General features: G+C 44.6%; 1 protein-coding gene across 1 annotated transcript in view; it reads left to right on the forward strand.

Moving 5' to 3' along the window:
- Window positions 1-25,563, forward strand: part of GTF2I (general transcription factor IIi) — a 65,041-nt gene continuing 39,478 nt past the window's right edge. The window contains exons 1-4 of the mRNA XM_019545300.1: window positions 1-166; window positions 12,342-12,486; window positions 13,156-13,259; window positions 17,054-17,192. Of these exons, the coding sequence (XP_019400845.1) occupies window positions 12,378-12,486; window positions 13,156-13,259; window positions 17,054-17,192 (352 nt within the window). The 5' untranslated portion in view covers window positions 1-166; window positions 12,342-12,377. The remainder of the gene's footprint in view (window positions 167-12,341; window positions 12,487-13,155; window positions 13,260-17,053; window positions 17,193-25,563) is intronic.

Here is a 25,563-nt window from a genome sequence, read left to right on the forward strand (position 1 = left end):
AACAAAAAACCCCCCTGCCCCTTCCTACCTCTCTCCCTCCGCCGAGCGGCGCTGGGTTCGGCTGAGGCTCCGCAGGGCCCGCATCGCCCCGCCAGCCTCCGACAGCGGCTCCGCGCTCGGCCTCCTCCTCGCGCAGCCAACGGCACCCGGCGGCGGCCGCGACACCGTGAGTTGAGCGCGGACCTGGGCCCTGCCTCCCCCCCCCCACCCTTTGGGGGTAGTCTTGTCTGGTCTCCTCACAACACCCCCGAGTGGCCGCTCCCACTGCAGCGGAGGGGGGGGGGTCTTGGCGCTACCACCTCGGGGCAGTGTCGGCCCCCCCCCACCCCCCGACCCGCTGTGGTAGGTCCTTGGGGGGGAACCGTTCTGCCCCCCGCGGTTGGTGTTGCTGCCCCGGTGCGGCGGCTCCTGATTGGTCTGCCCGTGCGGGGCCCTTGCCAGCCGCGTTGGGGATTGGGTGCGCGAGGGAGGGGCGGGGCCATCGTATGCTAATGAGCCTGCGGGCCTGCATGTGAATTTTGAGGAGGGGGAGGATGGGGACTCTGCAGTGAAGCTTGCTGAAGTGTAGGAATTACGCTTTGGGAAAAATATCTGTTTCACTGCATGCTAAGCACCCCCAAGTGAGACGCACACCTTGTTCTGGGGAGCTCAGTGAAAAAGGTTTGTCCAGTGTTATTTGCAGCATAGAGCAGGTCACAGCCTGATTTTCAGGTTGCTTGCTTTCCAACTTCTGCTTAGTCGAAAGCTGAAAGCATAGCTGCTGCTGCTCAAATCTGGTTGCCACCAGTGGTTCTCTAGTTTTAGGTAGAGGCTAAAAATTAATGTTCTGTAAGGCTGTGAAATGGGAGAAGAGAGACTAGGAGTAAGGTACCAGATGGCAAAATTGCCTGAAGAAAAGTTAGCTTGATTCATGGAACGTGATGGCTGTTGAGAAAGAGAGAGCGAGATGAGCTTTGACACCTGTAGAATGAAGAGCGATAAACTGTTAAATCAATTGTCTCAATCTGCTGCCTGAGTAGAAATGCCACAGCTGCTGCAAGCAGATACCGGAGCGCTGTGCTTTTCTTCTAGGGCAGAAGAGCAGCTTCCCCGTTTAAGACATGGAACCCAGCTTTTTGGGCATAGAACGTTTTTGTGGGGGAGGCAAAGGGTACATGAGGTATGCAATTAAACATGGTATTTAAAAGCACAAATTTGATGGCTTAGGTTTTAAAATGTCAGTGTCACTTTTAACCCTGTCTGGTCCAATGGCTTTATATAATCATCCAGTTTGTTTCTCTTAAACACTGGCCTGAGTAACATGTGGAAAAAGTGGGTAGATGGTATAGATTTATGTTCTCTCTTTTTACTCCCCTTCTCTTCTTGATCACTGGCTGTTTGGTAGCCTACATGAATTAAATGTGGATATCAGGGTCCCAGTGCTCATGTGAACTCTTCATGTAGACCTCCTTGATATTATGGAGGCTCTGAGACTTACAGGGACTTCTCATACGGAGTTGGATGTCTGTGGGGGTCTCCACGTGCACCAAGCCAAATCTGTCTCTCGAATGTTGTGTCCATCTTACTCGAAGCATCTCTAGTGGCACTCTTGGCATTCCTGCAAGCGAGCAAAATGGAGAAGCAAAAGATTGTATGGCCTAGGAAAGTGTTCTCTTTACAGGTGTGGTCCATCTGGACTAGGATTGGGGCACATCAGCATGTGAATGTTTTGGTCTCTTTGTTTCTACCACACACTGATTTCTTTGTGTGTGAAAGTGTCTTGGTCCTTTGGGGAAGGAACAGGCTCCTGGCGCTTGTTCTTTAGACAGTTGGTTTTTTTTAAAAGACATTCATCTATTGCATCAAGGACTGGTACCAAAAAATACAGCTGTGTAAGTTATGATGCATCATGGTAGGTAGCAAAACTGCCTGTGTGTTTGAAAGTTAATTTGTGAATAACTTGACTATTCAACCAAATGGTCAACTAAATCGTGTTTTGCAGTTGTGCTGTTCAGACCACCATATGTGGATCCTGGGAAACTGCCGGGGAGAAGCAAGTTCTCGGGCATCGTGGCACATGTGTTACTATTGGTCTTGAAAAGTCACTTCTAAGAAAAGACAAGTGGTACTTGATTTATGGTAAATAGACTTACCTGGTATAAAGAAGTGAGGAGAACTGGGTACCAACAGGCTCTGTGTTTTAGCATCTTTGAGAGCCTGTCTTAAATCATACTTTGATCTGAATATGTTTAGACTTCTTCATCCTACTTTTGGCACGGCCTTTTATTTTTCCAGTTTGTTCTTATTTTTCAAATGTCTTGTTAATGAAACCTGTGGTAGCCCTTTTTCCAAAAAAGGCTAATGAATCTAACTTTGATGCTGCACGTAAGTCTTCTCTAGCTGTGTGTCTTAGTGATTTTTAATGAGGTACCATTTTGGATTACATCCTCTTGAATTTCACTGTGTTGTCCAAAAGAAAACAAAACAAAACAAAACAAAAGCATGAAATACACAGCAGGAGAAAAAGCAGATGGAGTAAAAACTTGGCCCAGCAGCCTTGATGCCTGCATACTAATGAAGACAAAAAAAAAAAAAAAAAAAGAAAAAGCAGATGGAGTAAAAACTTGGCCCAGCAGCCTTGATGCCTGCATACTAATGAAGACAAAAAAAAAAAAAAAAAGTCCTCTTAGTTTTTAGAAAAAAGAGAGAACTTTCAGTAGAAATAGCAAAATACCAACTGTTTAACAGAGGGATTCAAAATAATTTTGATAGATTTTTGGGGCGTAGTTTATCGAGCTTTAAAAATATTTAGTTTCTGTATGGTAAGCTTAAATTTATTCTTTCAGAACGGATCAGGTTTATCAGAGGAAAATAGTGGACTTACTTTGAGGTTCCATTGCACTGTGATTTTTCTTTTTCCTGTGGATATATGCATCTTTTACCTATATGTATGCTGATGGGATTATGCATAGAAACATTAATTATAAACTTGCTTGAAAGCCCAATATGTTGGGTAAAGTGCCTTGACAAGAATACATACTGCAGGAAGAGGAGTTCTTGGAAAGTTAAACGGGAAGAAAAGCAGAGATCTCCGGTGCAACTAGAAGGAGTAAGAACAGAAGTACCAGGAAGGTTCCCTAGGGTAACTAGGTTATGGGGCCGTGAATTTGTTATGGCAGTTTTGACAGATAAAAACTGTCATTTAAATTTGCTTTTCATGGTGTGACATGAGCGTCTCTCAGTGCTTTGTAACTGCTTGCTTGCCAAACCTTGAAGTGTATTTTTAAATGTTCATTTATTAGCCATTATGAAGGCTTTGTACCATTCACTTAGTATCTGGTATGCCAGATAGGACTTGACCTGATAATCTGATTCCCTCATATTTAAATGCTAGGAATATAGTAGAAGGACTGGTTGTTATACCAGCAGTGATTCAAATTTGATTTAAGCAGAGTCCTTTTTGAACAACAGAATCCTTGTCTGCCACACTGGAGATCCAGTTTCGATTCCTGGATGCATGTGTAACTGCAGTCATTGAGGCACTGAATGTCTGCACTTGGTTTAAAGTGGGGATGGAAGGTCTGGGCAACCTCTACTCCTCCATGCTCCTGCCTGCAGGTGTTCGTGTTGAAGGTGCTGATGATCTCTCTCATACCGCATATTAAGTATTTCTGCTCCACATTTGGACTCAAGTGAGACCTGGTGAAACTTTTTGTTGAAAACATGAATGAGCCTAGAAGAGTCAGTAATATAGTGGTTAAGATGCTGAGCTGTAATTTGGAGATAATCAAGGGGAAAGAGATCTGACTCAAGACCTGTGACTTGAAGCAGGGCTGTCCACATCTTAGGCAAGTCTCCTAACCACCAGGCTGTTGGCTGTTTTTAGCTATCTGGCATTCTGGACCTGAGAAACCTCTCTGGAAAGCTTTGTCAGAAATGTTGCATTCCTGTGAAAAGTTTGAACCAACTGATTTTTTTTTTTTTTTTTGTCTGGCACACATGCTGAAAAGTCGCTGAAGGGTAGACATTTTTTATTTTTTGTCCTGTCCTACCTCCAATTGTGTGTCAGGATGGGGGTATATCTACAGGGTGCTTTGTAACAACCATCTTGACTCAAGAAGGAACGGAATTGATGAGTTTAATGAGGAACTTCATGGAAGCTTTCTTGGATGAATTTTTAGTCACCAAGACGCAAAATGGAGGGCAGAGGCATAAGGAAACAAATAATGAAGGATTAACAGACCCCAAGAGAAGATGAGTGGGATGGCTGCCCAGATTTTCCCAAAATACTGACACACATGTAGTTAGGGAATGGGGTATGCTCTGGCTGCCCAAGCTTGGATGGTGTGAGAAGAGCTGCTCTGTGTATAGAGATCAACTATGCTTGCTGTAAGCAGGTCAGATGAACGTTTCAGTGGGCTAAAATGCACGTTTGGGTGTGCAGTCTGTATGTGGGACTGGGAGAGGACACCCAGAAGTTGAACCCTTTTTTTGATCTGAAATATAAGTAATAGCGTTGGATCCTCTGACTAACACAGGATGGCACAGACACTCAAAAGGACCAGCCTGTACTAGCTGAGAAGATAATTTGTCACCCTGGAAAAAATGCCAAAATTAGTTTTGCTATAATTAGCTAAACAGCAGTGGAGTTCAAAATAAATTGCTTCTGAAATATTCTGTGTTAGTGTTGATGGGCATGAAGAACCAAAATAATAATTATTAAACATGAACATTATGTTTACTAAGTAAATATAATTATATTAGTAAAGGCTGACATTATCAGATGGTGGGGACTCTTATGATTAATAATATTTCAATTTTTGTTTACATGATTTAACTTTAATTCATTAATATCTTGGTGCTGCTATAGAACTCTCTGCATACTTAAACTAAAGTGACTTTACTCCCAGAACCTCAGTTTTACTTGAATATTAATACAGAAATATATTTCTGCACAAATGATGTAATTAAGAAGCTGTTAATACCCAAACAGAAACAACATTTGATTTTTATGCAACTGCTTAGTAAGGTTTATTAAAAAAACCAACCCCCCACCCCCCAAAAAATCTTGTTGCAGTTTGATTATATCAGTAAATTGCTGGTACATGTATATATCTGTATCCACCTCTCCTGTGTCACAAATTGTTATACGCAAGTTTTAAAAGAGTTCTTCAAATATGGTTATGCTCGCTGGTGTGGATATAACACATCTTAGTGTCAACATATTTTAAAGGAATGTTTTTACAGCGAGGTCCTAGAATTAAGTATCTTTTGCCAGTGAATCTTTAGTAAAATTTATGATCCATGTATTCTGGCTGAAAATCCATCTTTAAGGAGTGAATGAGGGCCATAGAATTACTAAAATTGAAACTTTTTTGAATGGGTTCTTGGGGCAGACCTTTATGGATGTGTAGTAGATTAGGCATTAACCCTCCCACCCCCAGTCAATTGCATTACATTAATGTAATGATTTTGAGCTTTGTTTCCTGTCATAGAAGTCTCATGCATTAAACACTGAGGATAACACCAGAGGTGCTGAGTATCTGTAGTGCCTTCTGATGTCCATAGACTTGCTGGGTGCTTGGTCCTCTTCTGGATCTGGCCATGTAGTTAAGTTCCTACTTGTTGCCATTGCCTTTGGAAGAGGGAAGAAAGGAAGGTCAAATATATGAGTACTGAAAATCAATGAAAATAGTGCCTCAGGTTCTGGAGACCTGGTGTGGGATAATGATACAAATGCTGTTACTTGCATTTCATCAGGGCTTGGTTTTTAAGTAGCAATATTTCTTTGATGCATGTGGATAAGCCTCCTTAATATGAAATGCTCAGTGCTGTTTCTTGTTGACTCCACTGCTGAGAGTTAAATCCCTGCAGTGGGAGTAGGATTGAAATGGCGACAGCAAATGTCCCAGCTGCTGCACTTAATGGGTTGCTGTTGCTGAGCTTGTAATGGTGTCAGATGGGAGCGGTAAGAGGGTGCTTACCAAGAAGCTTCTGCTTAGATGAATCTTGTCATAGGTCTGTGGTTTTTAGCTGTCCAGTGTTCCAGCATTAAAAAAACCAAACGTTTGACAGAAAGCAGACATTTAATCCCAGCAAGCCTGAGATTTAACTCCTCTCTTGGCATTGTTCCCTTTTAAGCAGGATGCAAAGATTGGAGTTACAGGTCTCTCTCCTAGCAATTTGACCGTGTTCTCGTGAAAGGAATCCCATAACCTGTCTTCACATTTCTCGTTGGATTTCAGCTGCTGAGGTGTAAAATTGGCTTGCCATTATTTATCGTGCTTCCTTTTCTCCCTAACCTGCATATGCTGTGTATGTATGAAAATCTTTTAAAAGCTCTTGTTTTCCTTTATCATGCCAAAACATTGTTCTTTCATTTTCTCTGCCCATCAGAAACTGGCAGAGAGGATAGTCTGGTCTTCAAAGGTTGGTATGTGAACCTTTTTTTCAATAGAGCAAATAAGTTATCTGACAGTTCAGCTTGTATTTGCCTGAGAGATCCTTATTTCCTTCCTCCCCAAAATGATTGTAAACCTGAAGCGTCCTGAACGAGCCATGCCTAGGTTAGATTAACGTACACAAAGCTACTGTTTACCCCTCCCTGCTTTTCACTCCTTTTGTCCTTGGGCTTTTTTTCTGTTGGTTGACTCTGAGTCACAGTGATCATCTCTCTAGCAGGATTCTCTTTGCACTACATAATTGTGGCTTTGTAAAGATCTGAATGAAGTAATGGCTTATTTAGTGTTACAAGCCTTTACTTGTTGGGCAGGCTGTTCTTCAGGCAATGAAATTGAAGGATTCACAGATCATTATAAATCCTCATCCGCGATCCCTCATGGTTGAGGATGATCGCTCCCACGGGTCAAGTGAAGGGTTGTAGATGAGTTAGTTGGTGGCCAAGGCCGATCCTAGAGCTGCGGACTGTCTGGCAGATGCCACAGGTGGTGGTTAAAGTGGGGTTGTACTACAGATTTCTTGGTCTTGTTCCTTTTCTTTCTGTTTCTGTTTGTTTTTTCTGCCTCCAGGGCAAGATGGTTTTCTTTAAAGTAAGATGTACCTTTTCTCACAAGGCATTGCCATGTAGCCCTGTCCTAGGCTGTTTTTTTCCCCCCAGTCTGTGGTGTCAGTGCCACACTTCTTAATGTTCACCTTGAGTGTGTCCTTGTGGTGTTCCCTCTGGCTGCTGCATATCCTTTGTCCTTGGCTGAGTTGGGAGAATTGCAGTGGTTTTGGTAAATATACATTACATGTGCACACAGTGCCCTGTCCACCACAGCTGCTGCTGAATAATCAGTGCTTTCATACTGGTGGTGTTGGTGTTGGGAGAACAGTGGCATCTTCCCACTTTATGCCAAGGATCTTCCAGAGGTGGAGCTGGCGATGGCGTTCCAGGCTCTTCGGATGGTCCCTGTGGGTCGCCCAACTTCACAGTGGTAGAGAGGAGCTGGGGTTACCACAGCCTTATATAGTAGGAGCTTTGTTCAAGTCCTTATGTTGTAATTGTTGAATAAATGAAGATTCAGTCTTCTGAAGGCAGAGCTGGCACATTGGATCCTATACTGAATCTCCCTGTTGATGTTGGCTGTCTTTGAGAGGTGGCTGCTGAGGTATGTAAGTGTTCAACATTCACCAGCTCCTGCCTATCAATGAGGAACTTTGCTGGGGGAGTTGTTTGGCCCAGAGCAGGCTGGTGAAGAACCTTTGTTTTTCTAATGTTAAGGGTCAGTCCCAGGCACTGGTATGCTTTAGAAGCAGTGAAGGGCCGTATGTTGGTCTTGTTTTGTATATGCAACAACAGCACAAATCATTGGTGTAACTAAAGTTCCACAATTGAGGCCGAGATAACTTTGGTCCTGGCATGGAGGCAGGAGAGATTGAAAAGGTTCCTGTCTATCCTGTACTTGCTGCCTATGTCACATGGTTGCAGATGAGCATTTTGATGACTGCAAGAAAAATAGAAAATGGAACGGGTATGATCGTGGCATCCTGCTTGACACCAACTGGTTTGAATGGCAAAGGGGTCTGTAGTGGAGCCGCTGCACAGGATGGAGGCAGTCATCTGGTCATGAAGGAGTCTTAGGATGGTGATTAAATTTCCCTGGCCAGCCAAACGTCAATATGCTCTTTTGTAGAGCCTTACTGTTTACAGAATTGCAGGCTTTGGTCAAAGCAGTAAGGGCTATATACAGTTCCTGGTATCATTATAGAAGATATTGGCCTGTTTGAAGGGCATTTCTCAGCAGTGAAAACTGGCAAAAGTGTTATAAGCAGCATTACTGTAGCCTGCTTGTAATTGATGACTGTATTAAATGGACCTCTTTTGAGAGATGAAAACTGAAGATGACATGGAGAAAGATAGTGAAGAGTAGGCCTGTGCGAAGCAGCAAGTATTTGATTCTGATTCGGCCAATTTGGAGGGCAGTGGTTTGATTTGGAGATTCAAGTTGCTGTCCTGATTTCAATTTTCGACTTGGCCGTAGACTATAATGGGGAATCACTAAAATACCTATAAGTTTGACAGTTTGGTTTTTTTTTGCAGATTTGGATGAAAACAGCAGGGATGGTAGCCCCTTCTGAGGGCATGAAGCCTGCCACGTTTCAAGGAAATAGTGCACCTCAAACTGTTTAAAGCAAAGCTTGCATCACTTTTCTGTGTTAAGGGATGTAGGTTGTAGCCATGTTGGTCTAAGGACATAGGCAGACAAGGTTCTTTGGGTCAGTCTTTTATTAGACCAACTGAATAGTTGGAAAAATATATCTTAGCAAGTTTTGGGTTTAAAAATGCTTCGTTGGGCTGAGGAAGCATCTGCAGTTGGCGTGTGTGCTCTCCCTGAATGGAATGAATAGTAAAGAAGCCAGATGCTGGTCTGCATGCAAGAGAGCCGGTCAGTGAAAATGTAAATTGAGGTGTCGGGGCGGGGAGGGAGAAGGGGGATGTAGCAGGTAAAAGTGGAGAGGTACCTGGGGAGTCAGATGTCAGGCAGGTTATAGTGTGTCGTAAATCTAATGTCTATATTGAGTCCATGAGTTGTTTTTTGTATCTAGGAGGTTGATGAAGTGCTACCAAGCCAGAACCTTTCAGATGCTGCTGCTGCAAGACAAATACAGCTCACAAAAGGCACAGAAACAGATCACTTCACCTACAGCTTTATATTGTTTTTATGTCCCTCCCCTAGAGCACTGTGATTGGAAGGGAACTCGGGGAAAGATCAGTCACTGGCCAGCTACAGATGTCAGTATCAGAGCAGTCCTCCCTTTCCCCCTCCCAGTTTCTGTTTCCTGCAAGCCTGCCTTCCGAATCTTTTGTGCAACTCTTTTCTGAATCAATTTGGATGCTTCCAATTTGATTTGGACCGTTTAATGGGTCTTCTGATTCGATTTGGGGATTCAGCTGCCAAATCTCCTCTGAATCAAATAGGCTACCGAAGCTTCGCATGGCCGTAGTGGAGAGGGACGTGAGAGAGGAGGAGTTGGAAGAAGCTGATATGTATGACCAAAGCTGGTGGAGAGCCAGGATCTGCAACAGTGACCCTGTTTAGAAGGGACAAGTGGTGGAAGAAGAAGATTAAATTGACCTCCTTGCTTGGGTCACTGGCTCATATTTAGAGTGCCCCAAGGGTGATCTTGAATGCTTTGCACTGGATGTTTATGGTGAGCAATTCTATAGCCTCTTTTTAAGAGACTAAACGTGTAGGCACTGTCTGTAAACCTGTCAAACTTGGTGGTACTGTTCCTAATAATAAGCACTGCCACTAATAATGTGGGAAGGGGCACTGGTGGAAACTATACAATTGACAGAAGATAAATTGGGTGAAATGTGGAAGGCATTTTCCAGGTGTGTGGCTAGCTTTTTGTACGTGGAGTAGAATAATAAGTCTTGCATCTCTGCTGTGAATCTGATCATAAAAGTTGTGGGAATATACTTTGGCGGGAAAGATTTAATTCCGATTCCATCCTGATTAATCGGGAGGTGCTGTGTGCCACCTCAGCTGAGGAGAGTACCCTCCGATTCTGTTTCATCTGGAAAAAAAAAAAAAAAAATTGTATCGTGCTTCATGTCGCTTTTTTGCACTCAAAATTTTACTTCACAACCAAACAGGAAAAATCCACTTTATGGAATACTCCACATAATTCCCTTCGGTTGTCTTGTGGAGGTAACCTGTTCAAATACAGTGTATATTTTCCATTGTTTAGCTGAAGTAGTGACTCGCACTGTATTAATAAACTGAATTGCTTAAAATGTGATGCTGATAGTTTGATGCCGGTAGCTTTAGAATGGCTTAGGCAGATGCATTCCAGCTCCCTTTTGCTCTGTAAAGCAGAAGGTAGAGAGCACAGTGTGACTTCATCAAGTAGTAAATAGAAGCACCCAGAGTTAGATCCAGAGGTAGTCATTTTTGCCAGATCTTTTTGTCTTTGCCTTCAACAGTCCAAAAGCTGGGAGGTGGTTAAGCACCATGGACTGCATTTACCAACTTTGAAAGTTGGTAAACCTCTCTGAATTGTGGTGATGAGTAGTACTACGGTCATACAGGACTTTGTTAAAATTGGAACGGTAATGTGGATGTCTTAAATGACAGCTCACTAAGCTTATGCTGAGTGTTTAAGCATTTGCACTTCGCTAAAGTAACAGCCAAGGTGGATTTAAAACAAACAAACAAAAAAACAACAATTTAAAAAAAAGAAGCAGATTTATTTAAATCAGATAAATTTGATTTAATCACATTTTCTGATTTTTTGCTTAAGATGCTTTTAAAAAAATTAACCCCATATAAAGATAGTTTTAATATAAGAGATGCTAAAGTTCAGAGGCATTATCATGGAGAAGGGATTCTAACTTCTAATGATATAGTATGAGCCAATATATTAATGTAAACTTTTCTAAAAAGTTTTGTAAATAGTTCACAACAGGTCATGGACTATATCAGGGGCCCAATCTTACAGGGTTCCCAGAAGCTCCTGTAAAGATGAAAAAAACCACTCTACCCAGTGTGCTCAGTCTAGATTCTAGACTCTAGAAGATCCCATTAAGCATCTCTGTGATGCTTAGTTTCAGTTCTCACACTCTGGATTTGTATCTCTATAGCAATAACATCCTTGTTAATGTCTGTGTATGGAGACGAGAGAGAACAGACTTGATTGCTTGCCCATCAGCCCCATTTTCTCTCTCTCTCTCTCAAGTTTCTGCACCCAAAAATCAAGCTCTTACCTTCCTCTAAAAGTGCAGAGTTTCAAGATTTTAAATGAATAAAGGATATCAACAAGCATGCACATTTTGTAGAAAATGATTAAATAAAGTCTTCTTGACCAGTGATTTAAATCATAATGTTAATAATGTTTTAAAAGGATTTGATTTAAATCAAATCCACTCTGGTAGAATTCAGAGCCTGTGTAGTTGTCTGCTTGCTTGTAGTTGTTTAAGACAACTTAAAGAGTACCATACAGTCATGTTCAGTTAAGATTGAGAGGGAAGACTTCAGTGGACCAGAGAACTCCATAATGACACGAAGTCTAGTCAGTCTACTGGTTAAGTTCCTACGGCAAAAAGGCTAAACCAGAGTCCACATTTCTGGAAATGGGCATGCACTGTTATGCATATAGAGTAGTTATTGTGTACAGGCACCATCCTGACTGACTTAGTTGCCCACATGGTTGGATACGTGTGATCTTTTAAAAGCTTGAACCAAAGTGTCTGTCTAAGTTAGAGAAGGCACGAGAAAAAACAGGATGGTTTTCTGGGAGTTGTTTTGTTTTGTCCCGTCTGCCTGACCTTGTCTTGACTCTTGTGCCAATCGCTGGACAACAAAAGGGATGGTGGTAGTGGTGATGACAGTAGTTGAACTTCTTGGCTACTATTTCCTAAGTGTTTGCCAGAGGTCAAGTTAAATAGCTGTAAATTTAGCAAGTTATAACAGTCCAGCATCCAGCAAATCTTTTTCTTCTAGTATTCATTCACCTTTTATGAAGTTCTCTTGTCTGTAGATTTTTGCAGCAAAACTGGAATTGACAAATCCTGATCTTTCTACTGGTTTAAGAAATAAGTTCAGAAATAAGTAAAGAAATAATCTCCGAAGTGGCGATAAGAAAGCAGAAAATCTCCCCCTCCCCATCCTCCTCCCAGTTGCCTACAGCTTTTAATGTTCTTGGTTTTTTTAGAGTGTGAACATCTTATGTACTTTGGTGATCTGTTATCACATTTTCTTGCGTACCAATCCCCCCCCCCCCGCCCAAATAAGAGACATCCTGTCTTTTGGGAGGTAGAATGAAGAGAAATATTTTCTCTTCCAGAGTTTTGGCTACATAGAGCAGGGTCAGAGCCTAATGTTTAACTCATTCTCTTTCCCTTTCCTGCTTAACAGAGCTGAAACCGTAGGTGCAGCTGAAGACCAGTCTCCATGGATGGATCCACGATTTTGAAGAGAGCCAAAAACATTCTGCAAAGCTGTGAAATAGGAGAAGAGAGACCAGGAGCAGCTAGCAGACCACAAAAATTCCTAAAGAAAGGTTAGCTTGATTAGTGAACGTTATGGCTCTCCTTTGAAAATGGCCTTTAAGTCAACTGAGTCCCTCAGCTGCTTGAATTGAAGTGGATGGAGGGGGTACATCTGTTTCAGGCAGAAAATTAGCCAGCGTCTCGGCTTTCACTGTACTCCCCTCCTTCCTTTTTTGGCTCCCTTTTTTGGGGGTAGGGGATGGAAAGCTGACTTCTTAAGGGTGGGGAGGGAGGGAGGGGAAGGTGTACTTATGACAACGCATGCAGTAGACTTTGAAATTTTAACGTCAGCTGAATGACTAAAAAAATACCATTTAGTTGGTCTAATAAAAGACCATCATGTTTACCCAAAGAATCTTGTCTGCCTAAAAAAAATACCAAGCCTTTATTGCTACTGCTGTTGTCTTGGCTGAAGATAGTTTTCTGCAAAGCTGAGCTAAGTTTATCATGATGTAGATTACAGCAACAATTGTTTTGATCAGAAAAGTCTAGAAACTTAAAGGGTAGAGAAGGGCTCCGTTTTTTTACATGCCTAACTAGGGTCCCCTCTGTGCACCTAATTAGTTCTGGTAAGTAAATGTTGGTTACCTAGGGTACTGGAGACAGAAGCATGTTTCAGAATCAAATCACGTGTGGAAAAACTCAATTTGAAAAACTGAGTTTGTTTTTTCTCTTTACAGGCATAATGGCCCAAGCGACAACACCATCATTATCAGGTCATGATGAAGAGACTTCTGAAAGCAGAATGGTGGTTACCTTTCTTATGTCAGCACTGGAGTCGATGGTTAGTTAGTACGGGTAGTAGATCAAGTAGTTACAGTGGTCTCTCAGCATATAGAAAATTATACCAGTCCCTTACACAACACTGACAAATAATTATTGCATGCCATTTTTCATTTACCTGTCTGCTCAATAACAGACTGCTCTATAAAGAGAACAAACATAGAAGAGCGAGTTAATAGTAGAATGTGTTTTTTAGCCTGGTTCTCGAGGAAAGTCTCTCTCCATTCTGTACCCAGGGAAACCATTCTAACGATCACTGTAACTTTTGACTGTAAAAGGGACAGGCCTTGAAATGAGAGATTATGATAGGTGTGACAGGGGGCCATCCCCGGCTAGTCACAGTACTGGCCTACCCGCCTGTCTTGCCTTTGCTGTAATAAAATAAGTAATTGTTTCTAGGTGGGAGGCTGTCCGTTTTATGCCCCGATGCGTAGGGCATTATGCACAGCTCTGACCTTCCCTTTACTGCATCCCATGCCTCACAAATGGCATCTAAAATACTCTTAACTCCCCATGCCTCACTACTGGGCCATATTAGGTCATCGGCCCAAACTACCCGCTATTACTCCCCCTGGCCCCTTTACTGGGGACTCAACTCGCGTCCCCTCACTGGGGCTATGGTGCCTTGCAGCCCATGGGCCTCCAGTGTCTGTAGATGTGCCTGGACTCCACTCTTGGTCCATGGCCCACTCAGGCCTCAGCTGTCCATAGATATGCCTGGACCTCACTCTCCCTCAGGCCTCTCACTAGGCCTCACTGTTATCAGGCCTTGGACCTCAGGCTGTCTTGGCCTCCATGTTCTTGCTCAAGCCTGGTGCTTTTCTGTTAGGGCGTGTTCCCTTAGCCTTTCCCCTCCACGGAGTACGCACAAGGCAGCAAGGGCTGAGGCTTTACAGTGTCCCATACACACCATTCACTAGGGAGCCACTGGTTGGCATTCCCCGAGGGCTGCCTTGCCACCAGCAGCCACACCACACCATCCTTCCTACCAGGGTGTAGTTCTAGGTCATGCCCCAGAACCAATGCAGGCCTGTCTGCCCTGGTCTTATTCTTACTGAGCTCCTATATGTTATACCTGGCTGCTTGCTCTCCTGGGTCCTCTATTATAATATCCATCTGCTGGCTTCTTTTCGTGTGGCCCCGACTCTAGACCCCTCATCGGATGCCTCCCATCCAGAGACTGTGCTTTAGCCTCCTTTATCACAGCCTGCTGTCCAGCTGAGCCAGTCTTCCCTTTAGCTGTGGTGTGTGTTGTTTTTCCCCGCCCCCCCCCCCCAGTCAAAGGGACCTTCAGCCTCTCTAGGCTCTGGCCCCACCAACAGGCCAGATAACTCTCCATGGCCCTGGCCTGCCCCTCACTGTAGGCGTGCCTGCCCTTCTGCCCCTTGGGCCCTGGTTCCATCCTGGACCAATTGGGATGACGTGGCCTCAGTGGAGCAACAGCTGACCCTCTTATTCCGCAGGGGTCCTTCTCTAGGCCCCACTGTAAACGGCCATCTCTTACGGGGCTTGTCGAGAGCCCTGGAGATCTTATAGAAGGCAGCCCTTCACTCAACTGGCCTCACCTGAGCCCCTGTGCAGGCCCGCAAGCTCTAAGCCCCTTCCTAGGCTGGGTCTTGCTCACCCTAGGTCCCAGAGCCTTCTCTTGGGCTTGGGACCCGACTGGGCCCCTAAGACCCTCCTCCATCCCCATAATTCCTACCTTAGACCTGCAGGTGTCCCTGGGAGCAGCAGGTCTTAGCTTGGTGATGTTATCTCTGCAGCAGCTGGTGGCTCCACCCCTCAGGACCTTCTCTTATGCTGAGGTTGTGCAGCCCAGCTGCAGTCAGGTGGCCTGCTGTCTGTCATGTGACTGCCTGATTGGCTCTGCAGTCACCTGCAGGTTGCCTCACAGCCTGCTCGGGCCCTTAAAGTGGCAGGCATCAAAGGTGCCCTGTCACAGTGGGATTTCATATATTGTTGCAAGGGATTTTGTGGTTTTGAGTGCCAGGTTAAGCTACACTGGTCTTAATTGTCCTCTGCCAGTATGTTTTGCTCATTTGGCTGCAGTTGCCTAATAAGTAAAGTTGAAGCACAGGAAAAGTTTGGCTTAAACCAACAGTTGAAGTAAAATCAAACTGTTGAGCTTACAGGTACTAACAATGCGTGCTGATTGAAAACAGCAAATATCCATTCTGTGGCTAGATCGGGGTGGGCAATTATTTTGGGTGGAGGGGTGTGGTTGTGGGGTATGTAGTTGGGGGGGGGGGGGGGGGGGAGGTGTGTGTGTGTGTGTGTGGACAAGGGGGCGGGGAGTGTGAGAGTGTATTTGGAGGTATGGTCGGGGTGAGTCCTCGGAGTCCCTGGAGTGTGGGAGTCCCTGGATCTGTATGTGGTGGCAGCAAGCGGGGCCAGCCCCACCTGGCCCAATAGTGCTCTTGCCCAAGTCCCCGGCTGCATGTGGTGGCAGGGTGCAGGGTCAGTTTCACTCAGCTTCTGTGCTCCCACCCGAGTCTTTGGCCACAAGTGGCGGTAGAATGCAGTGCCAGTGCAGCCTGGCCCCACAGTGCTCCCACCTGAGTCCCCAGGCACATCTGGTGGCAGTCTGTGAGGCCACCTGTACCCGGCTCTGCAGCACGCAGCTTCTGCACTCCCACCCAAGTCCCCAGCTGCACGTGGTGGCAGCATGTGGGGCCAGTGTGACCCAGCCCTATAGTGCACTAGTGGCACTACTGCAGTGTGTGTGGGGCCAGCTCTGTCGGGCGCTCTCTGCGTCCTGCCCCCTTTCCCACATCGGGAGTCCATGGCCGCGGTCTGGTGGGGCCCGTAGCTGCAGTCCCACTCTTGCAGGCAGGGAGGCTGGGAACAGCCTCGGGATGGCAGGCACAAGCTCTGTCAGGCAGAACCTTCTTGTCCTAGCATTCCCTGGCTTGCAGAGGGGCAGCAAGGGCTGGGGGTTATGAAGGGGCCCTGTGGGCCAGATCTGGCTTGCCCCTGGGCTAGGTGAAGGGTGGTTCTGTGATGAAGGCACAGGACTGGGACCAGAGGCAACCTGAGCAGGGCCTGGGACAAATCGGCCTATGGAGGGCCCTGCCCCAACTCTGATCCCATGGGCTCCGGACCTGAAGAAGCCATTGGCCGTGGCGGGGGGGACAGGTAGTGAGCAGCTGGACATGGAGCTGCTGCTCTGCCTGGCTCCATGGGGCCCCCCAAAGTGCGGGGCCTGGGGCAGTTGCCCCAATTTGCTCCCCCTAGGGACGGCCCTGACTGGGACTCAAAAGTTAGGGTGTTTTCCTGGAGCAACAAGTTTGGTGCTTCATCTGTAAAATACAGTGAATCGTATTTATCCTCTCAGGAATCTTTTGAGGCAAAAAACCTTGCTTAAACCCTAAGGTTATACCAATTAGACTAAATCTGTTTAGAAATTGATTTAATTAAATTGGTGCATCATGCTCTCAATCAACTAAATCAGTATAAGGCACCCTTTCAACTGATTTAGCAACATCTTAACAAGGGGGATCAAGCAATATTAGTTTCCAAGTGGATTCACTTCAATCAGTGCAAACCTCTGAGTATGGACAAGGCTTTGATTTCATTAGTGCTTCTGAAGCACTGTGGATTTTTCAGATGGAAGGCACAATGGCAGTACAAATTATCTACTGCCAACAAGTGTCACTTATTTGCAACCACTCTGAGGGCTGTGTGGTGGCAATTCTAAAGTAAAACTGTCTGGCACTTGATTCCATGTAAAATTACACTTGTGCTTTTAATTATTGTGATACAAAGCAGCTCTGTTTTTGTTTTCATTTTTTATAGTGTAAAGAACTTGCCAAGTCCAAAGCAGAAGTCGCTTGTATTGCCGTGTATGAAACAGATGTGTTTGTAGTTGGAACCGAGAGAGGAAGAGCCTTTGTCAATACAAGGAAAGATTTTCAGAAGGATTTTGTTAAATACTGTAAGTTTTCAACAATGTATCTTGTATTTCACACGCTACTTAATTATACGTTTTAAGCACACTGGATCTGTGAGCTGAAGATGGTACAGTGCCTTGGTCTTACTGCAACTGATGGAAATATAGTACATAGATAAGTTTAGGAGCATCTTCTTCTAAACTATATTTAACAGCTGCTATCACATTTAGAGAGCTATTTTAATCTGAGCCAGAAGGTGGTTTTATTATGGGACTGGCTAATACAGCTTTAAGTTAGACAGCCTGTGATGAAGCGAAGTGGTGTTTCATATCCTGCTTGCCAAATCAGTTTTATAAAGTACCCATTTAGGCAGACTTCAGATAAGTAGCGGGCAACTTCCAATGACAGAAGACAGGCCTTAGCTCAAGGGCGGGCAATTATTTCATGTGGAGAGCCGCTTACTGAGTTTCAGCAAGCCATCAAGGGCTACATGACAAGAAGCCAGGGGCAGATTATATATAAATTTTCTAAATTTTTTTTTCGGGGCCCCATGGGCCGGATAGAATGGCATGGCTTGATGGGCTGCATGTGGCCCATGGGTTGTATTTTGCCCACCCCTGCCTTAGCTGTTTATATGACTTTTCTCAAGATTTGTGCAGAGCTTTTGACATTGGTACTAAATCTTTGTCTACACAGGGTTGGTTTGGGTTTTTTTACCACTACAATTAAATTGCACAGGAATAAGCTATATTGGTATAATTGCATCTGTGATGGTGGTGACTGAGGGCGTCTGGTTTTTTTTTTTTTTTTTTTTTTTTTTTTTAAATACCCTGTTTTTAAACTATGCTGATATAGGTAAGCGGTACTCTTTTCCTGAGTAGACAAGACCTATCCAATTAGCCTAAAGATGTAACAATTTATGACTCACCTTGGAGGATGCATTTCAAAGACCATCAAGAATGGTTTCCAGTGAGTCAGTGTATTATATTTATTCCATTGTGAAAACAGCTGGACATGCCTGATGATTTTGCTAAAATGTATAAATATAGCTAAATATAAAGTAAAATAAATGCAATACATAAAATAAATTTAAGTGTATAGCTAAATATTGTAGTGAGGAATTTATTTCCTCAGTCTGTTTCCTATACAAGGTGGGATTCTCAGTTGTTTCTTCTGTTTGATCTGCAGTAAAGTTATAATTCTTCTCTTGCATTGGGAAGTGATTGTGATGTCAAAATACAGTATTACAATTTCACTGAGAAATAAAATAGTACATGGGGTATTGCTGAACCCAGCCCTTATTTAAATGCAAATGGATTATTTAAAGGCAAAGACTGTAAGTATGATACGCTCTTGATGGACATATAGGCAGATGTTTCTGTGTGACTTCACTGCAACAGTTTCTCCCAAAGCTGCTGTAGCATGTACCTTCCTCTCTGAAGGTGGGATGTATGGGGTGCTGTTGTTGCTCTGAGTCAGTGAACCGGGCATATTTTTGCTTTGTTTTGAGTGAAGGCAATGTCTTTTGGGACCCTGTGCAGTAAGGTGGACAGAAAGGGAGCAGTTCTCCACCCGATTTGTATTTCCTACCTATTTTTTGTGGTAACGAAAGGTCATTTTTTTTTTTTTTTTTGTGTAGATGGCTGCATGATGCTAGGAGGTGTATATAGACAAGGTCCTTAACCTAAACAGATGAGGGGAGAGATACAGGAACAGAAATGTAGCAAATATTTGGAAAATTAAGCCTCAATTGTTTTTGTTTGTTTGTCTTTGTTTTTGTAATGAACTTTATTTATTTGGTGGGTCATGCAACAGAATCTTAACTACAAAGCAATTCTTTTCACATAAAGCCAGTTTAATTTAAGGTACTGATAACATTTTACTCTTACCTGCATTGGTATGTGTCAGAACTGGTTATGGTCACAATGTGCTGCTGTATTTCAGGTTCTGCAGTATTTTGTTGTTCACTTCAGAGATCAGGCCTTTGTTTTGTCCACATTTAAAAGGTTTTCATTCTTGTAAAGGGTTCTTGCATTGGGTTCTTACCCAGTGAACAGCTTCAGCTAGGATCTGCTTTTAGTCTTCTACAAAAGCATATGTAGAATTTGATCGGCTTTAAATTTGATCAGTCTCCAGATTTCTGCAAAATGGTCCGTTGACAGACTTTGGGATTGATCTGCTCACTTTTTATGAATTTATGTCCTTAGTCTCTGTGTTGCAGCCTGTAGAGGGACACATCAGCCTTTTGTTGCTGTGGGGTATTTTTGCTACCAAAACGCCTGTTTTTCTTCAGTGCGGACCTTTAGTTTACCTGCAGTCTAGCACCAATAGTGCTGTTACTTCCTGGGGGTTTTCTGCTCTGCATGTTGGCTGACTAGTTTGTCAACATGTGGTACCCAGCATTGAAGCATTTGGGGATTCGGGTGTTAGCATCCTTTTGTTTTGTCACTGTGGTGCTAGCTGTTGCTAATCCTTCTTCAGTTGTCATTAATAGGTAACCGAATTGAAGAGGCAGGAGATGTCAGGAGTATTAATATTTCACTACTTCATGACATCTCTTCCAAACTAAAACAAAACAGTAGTCAAGAAGAAAAAGGGTTGTGGAAGCATGCAAAGAGGAGGAGAATGCCAAAGAAGGCTTACCTAATCTTATTTCCCAGGGATCTGGGAAAGTTTGATTTAATTATTCCTAATGAATTGTATTTGTGTTTTTAGTTTTAACTATTTTCAGTCATGCTGAGTATTTCTCCTTCCTAGGCAGTTATGATTTATTATGCTTTTCCTGGCATGATACTAAAAATCAGGTTGGTAGCCACTTATCCCTGCAGTTAAGATGTGAAAATTAGCAATAAACTTGTCTTGTGACAATAGTTGTTCTCCAGGAAAAAATGGAGAATGATTTTAAGATAAAAACGCAAGGTAAGTGCTGTGAGCAGCTTCTTTATATACTGTAAAGGAACTAAAAAAAGGCTCAGTCACTTTTTTTTTAAATAATCCTTTGTAACTCACTTTGAGGACAGCAATATCGTTTCTAGTGAGAATATTGAGTTTCTTTCTTTTACGTGTCTGTAGAACAAGGATTGTCTTTTCTTTTCCCCTTTAAGGTGCACAGGTTGAGGTATGTTAGTTCATCAGCATTTCTGGTTATAGGCAGTTGCTTTTCCTCCCTGTTGCGTGGCATATGTATCTATATCTCCTTTGTCATACTTACCCTTTTGTTTCTACTTCCCCTCTGTTTTTTTCTTGTTTTTCTTCTACTTCTACTTCTTGTGTCTCTTGTGATTAGGCAGTCTCTAATGATTTGCAGGGTTCAGGAGCTGCCATGTACTATTAGTAATGGCTTTTACTTGTTGGGCTGTCTTGATGGTGTTTATGCTGCTGAGGGCTTTTTAGGATGGAAACAGTACCTGCGTTCTGTAGAAGTGCAGAACTGAGAAAATGAAGGCATCAGAACCTATGTACTACCGAAGTCAAACCAAGAGCAATTTCCTTTTCATAAGCTAAGTGATTATCTCTTTCTGCTCCTTGCCCTTCTCAACAGTGCTTCCGAAACAAGGTCTTTCAACTGTGGTGCACCAGAGAATTAAAATCAAATTTAAATAAGGGAGCCATTTGGCGTTGGGCCTTCCGCTGATCCAGAATATATGCCTGTCTGAACTATGTCGTTAAGATTCCTGTAAAAATTTTTTCTGCAGTGCTTGTTTCAAGTTGTTTTGTGCAGCGCTTGTTTCATCATCGACGTATCGTCCCGTGTCAAGTACACTTAATGCTGCAGCTTCTAGGCTAGTAAGGACAGTGAAATCAATGGGATGTTTCAGGATTCAGTTGCATATTTCAAACCCCAAGTCAGGAGTACCAGATGCATGCAATTTGTAGCAATTTTTCCATGTTAAACTGTTATTTTTTAATGGTAGAATTCTGTTTGTTGATTTGCTTGCTTTAAGTTTTTGAAGGACATCCTTTTATAGTTTGTATTTACATGCTAGCACAAATAGTGAAAAATACCATCTGTAAGTAGCTGACTTCTTTTTATGTTGGTCAGGGGCTGGTTCCCTGACATTAGCCCCCGTGCATAAAGATACTGGCTTTATGGATGTGGCTGTACTGTGAGGAAATAATTTAATTTTTTTAAAACTCTGAGGCCTGTATGGTATTCTTCGTTAGACTAGGGCTTTTGTGACTTTGTGGTACTGCTGTTGTTGAATATGTTGGGAGAAGAGTTCAGTGAGTCATTAAAATGTGTATTGTTGAATGACTAAATTATTCAATAAACTCGGGTAGAAAAAGGGGGGCAAAAAGACAAGAACCAGACTGAAGTTTAATTCAGATTAGACATAAGTGGTGGTGCTTTCTGTGTTGGCATTAGTCTCTCCCCCTTCTCCTTACCATCCCGTTTTTGCCCAGTGTGTATGAACTTGATGTACAATCTAAAAATCTCTTTCTGCATCCACCTCGGCAAGCTAGAATGCACTGACTTAACCATTTTTCATTTTTAAATCTCAGGTTATTGGATATACTGTATATTGAAATGTTAATGTTGTACTTATACATAGTCATGCCAGACAACGAGAGAGGGGTTGAAAAGTTAGCATTGCTCTAAGAATGTTAACTTGTCTTTTCTACATGAATATTGCTCATTAAAGAGATCAAGTACAGTGTGGGTAATGGTTAATATTGCTCTAAAAACCAAAGCTTTTTTTCTGTTTTCTGAATGCCATGTGTTCTAGTATTTGATATAGCTAAGAATACTGATTTATCTCTTTAGAATGACATTTTAAAAATAAAAGTCCAAAGATAGCTGTGACCTTGTGCAAAACTTTGGAAGCATGTTTTCACAGTATTATGAAGTGGATTTTAAAAGAAGAGAGCATAGGTTCTAGAAAAACATGCATTTAATAGATTCAGAGGTGATGATCTATTGAGGTCCCTTGCAACCCTAACAAGTCTGACCCCCTGCATAGGCAGGAAAGTGTGCTGGGTTCAGATGACCCCAGCCAGATGCCTAGCTAACCTCCTCTTGAAGACCCCCAGGGTAGGGGAGAGTACCACCTCTCTTGGGAGCCTGTTCCAGATTTTGGCCACTCTGACTGTGAAGAAGTTCTTCCCAATGTCCAGTCTAATCTGGGGGAACATCTGTTCACCAGAGCGCCCCAAGGGATGACGAGGTCGAACAGTCACAAACTCCTGCAAGACCGTTTCAGGCTGGACATAAGGAAGAATTTCTTTACTGTCCGAGCCCCCAAGGTCTGGAACAGTCTGCCAGCGGAGGTGGTTCAAGCACCTACATTGAACACCTTCAAGAGTAAATTGGATGCTTATCTTGCTGGGATCCTATGACCCCAGCTGACTTCCTGCCCTTTGGGCAGGGGGCTGGACTCGATGATCTCCCGAGGTCCCTTCCAGCCCTAATGTCTATGAAATAAATCTGCTCTCTGCTAGCTTATGGCCATTATTTCTTGGGGCCCCCCCCAGGGGCGCCTTGGTGAGTACAGCCTCACCAATTCCCTTCTGTGCCCCCATGATGAAATTATAGGCAGCCAGAAGGTTGCCTCTCAACCTCTTGCAGAGGCTGAAGAGGTCCAGGTGCCCTAGTCTTTCCTCATAGGGCTTGGCCTGCAAGCCCTTAACCATACGAGTGGCCCTTCTCTGGACCCTCTCCAGGTTATCCACATCCATCTTGAAGGGTGGCATCCAAAACTGGATGCAGTATTCCAACTGCGGTCTGACCAGCATCCGATAGAGGGGAGGTATCACTTCCTTGGTTTGTCATGCATCAGCAGATGCATGACAAAGTGCAGTTAGCTTTGCTGATGACTTTGTCACACTGCTGACTCATGTTCATCTTGGCGTCCACTAGGACTCCGAGATCCCTTTCCACTTCCGTGCTGCTGAGTAAGCTATTTTCTAGTTTGTTAGTATCCTCTACTCCGTAGACATATATGTTTAAAAAAAAAAAAAAAAAAAAATGTCCAGTGCAAATTGTGAATGTAGGTCACTTCTCAGCCTCCTTGAAGACTCGGATCATGTATTGCAGGGGCGGGGAATTATTTCGGGCGGAGGGCTGCTTACACAGTTTTGGCAGGCTGTTGAGGGCCACATGGGTAGCCCTGCCCCTTGACAGGTGCCCCACCCCCTGGTTACCATCCTGGGACCAGTGTTCCAAGGCCAGCACCTGTGGGGCACAGGCTGGCTGGGGTCTGTGGAGCCAGGTTGGGCTGCACCAGCAGGAAGAGGAGGGAGCTGGCCCAGCTCCATAGAGACCCTGTCGTCTGGGATCCCGCGCTCCCGCCACCCTACTTTGGGCCCCACTGACGCTGGACCCGGGTCACTGGTGCGGACCCCGTGCTCCTACTGGCTCCCCACCCACTCAATCACAGTGCCCCCAGCTCTGTGGTACAGGTGGGGGACAGCACACAGCCCCAACCCCCTGCTCACCAGCAGGGAAGAAGCTGGTGCTGAGTGTGGGGAAAAGTGGCCCCTCACCCGCCCCATAGTCAGCGCTCCCTGCTGCAGGCACTCGCAGCCTGCAGGGCTGTCTGGAGCAGGCACAGGCAGCCCCATGCGGGCTGCAAGTGGCTGCAGCGTGGGACACCAGCCAGGGTGCAGGCAAGGGGCTGCTTTTCCCTGTAATCAGCACCAGCTTGTAACCCTGTCCTGCTGCCAGCCTGGACCCTGTGCCAGCTCCAGGCTCGCCTGTTGGGGCTGCGCGTGGGAGCAGCAGTTGTGGTGCACCCCCTTGTCCCCCCGCTTGCTGCACTGGGCAGTGTTTGCTGCTGCTGCCTGTCTGGAGCTCGTGTGCTGGGCAGCACAGAGGTGGTGGTCACAAACGCTGCCCGGTGTGGTAAGTGGGAGGGCTTTAGCTGCTGCTGCCATGCACAGCCCGGATGGGCGAGCCCGGAGCCGTGCAGGGCCCAGACTGGCTGCGGGGCCGGGTTACAAGGTGATGCTGAGCATGGGGGAGAAAAAGCAGCCCTTCCCTGCCCATGGCTGGTGCCCTGGGTGGGCTGTGAGCGGCTGCAGCAGGCAGCATTAGACACAGGGTGGGGAGGGGCCACTTCTCTCTGCGCCGGGAAGGAGCCTGGGGAAAAGCTGATGCCGGGGGGGAAGCAGTCTCTCCTCTGCCCTGCGGCTGGCACTCCCTGCTGCAGCTGCTCACAGCCCGCACGGTGCTGTCTGGAGCAGGCACAGGCAGGCCCATGCAGGCTGCGAGTGCCCGCGGTGTGGGGCGGGCGAGGGACCGCTTCCCCCCCTCCTGGTGCTCGGCTTTTCCCCAGGTTTCTTCCCTGCCTGGGGTCCCCCCCTACCTGCGGTTCCTGTGCTAGGGCAACCACGTGGTCCCAGGAGAGAAGCCCTTACTGGGACTTCCAGCTGAGGGGGCGGGGCCGGGCAGGCCCTGCTGTTGTGGGAGCCTGCCAGGCTTCCCCTGGGTCCCCCCGCCCTTGGTTCCTGTCATTTTTGACAAGAACCAAGGGCAGAGAAATATTAACTTTTCTAAATTTTTTAGGGGCCCCATGGGCTGGATAGAATGGCCTCACAGGCCAGATGTGGCCCGTGGGTTGTATTTTGCCCACCATGGATGTATTGTGGCCCTTTTTTAAGAAGATATTTACTTATCCATTTGATATGTGGCAGATGAAACCCCAGTGCGCACTTAGTTAGTTATTTAATTGCAATAAAGAGTTCATCAATCAACAATGAGCTGCTGAGGAAGAAACATGATATGCAGGTCTGAGGTGTCTGTCCCACAGTGACATCAGGTTGAATCCATCTTCAGTCGAAAATCAGTGAAATCACCTAAAACTTTGCAAAGTATTTTTTTTTCCTGAAACTTTTTTCCACGTTTAATTTTTCAGTGATGACTAGATGTATACTGTATAATTTCTTCTCTGTTGTTATTTTAAAACCATGTGGATCTCTTTCTTGTAGTGCAAATCTAGTGAATGTTAACTAGTGAATATTGTTGATGTAGCTGGGTTTCCCTGTTGTCCAAATGGTTCTGTTCCTTTTGCTCCTTTTAAGAACTCCACACCAGCTTAGAGATTTCTGAGTAAATTAGGCAGTTGTGCTGTCTTAAATCTGTTTACTGTGAGAACAAACACTCGCACCACCAATTTATATCAGCACTGACAACTTTTGTAAGGATGAATTTCAAATTACTTTTTTTTGTTAAATACCTGTCTCATAAAAATACAAGTTTGAATAAAGCCTACCGCTTTGGCAGCCTTTTCAGCAGTACGGCCTCTATTTTAAGCAGGTAAAGCTCTGGACCTTGTATTTCAGAGCTCTGGAGGAAATCTGCTTACTGAGTGTTGCCCAGCCCGTGAGGAAAACTTCCTCTGATGGTTCCCTTTATCCTCTCCCACTTACATGCACACCTTCCTCAGATTTTCCACAACTACTTCTTTTTAAATTGCT

The sequence above is a fragment of the Crocodylus porosus genome, unplaced genomic scaffold (assembly GCF_001723895.1).
Source record: "Crocodylus porosus isolate Cpor-Errol unplaced genomic scaffold, CroPor_comp1, whole genome shotgun sequence".
In the NCBI taxonomy this organism is placed as follows: Eukaryota; Metazoa; Chordata; order Crocodylia; family Crocodylidae; genus Crocodylus; species Crocodylus porosus.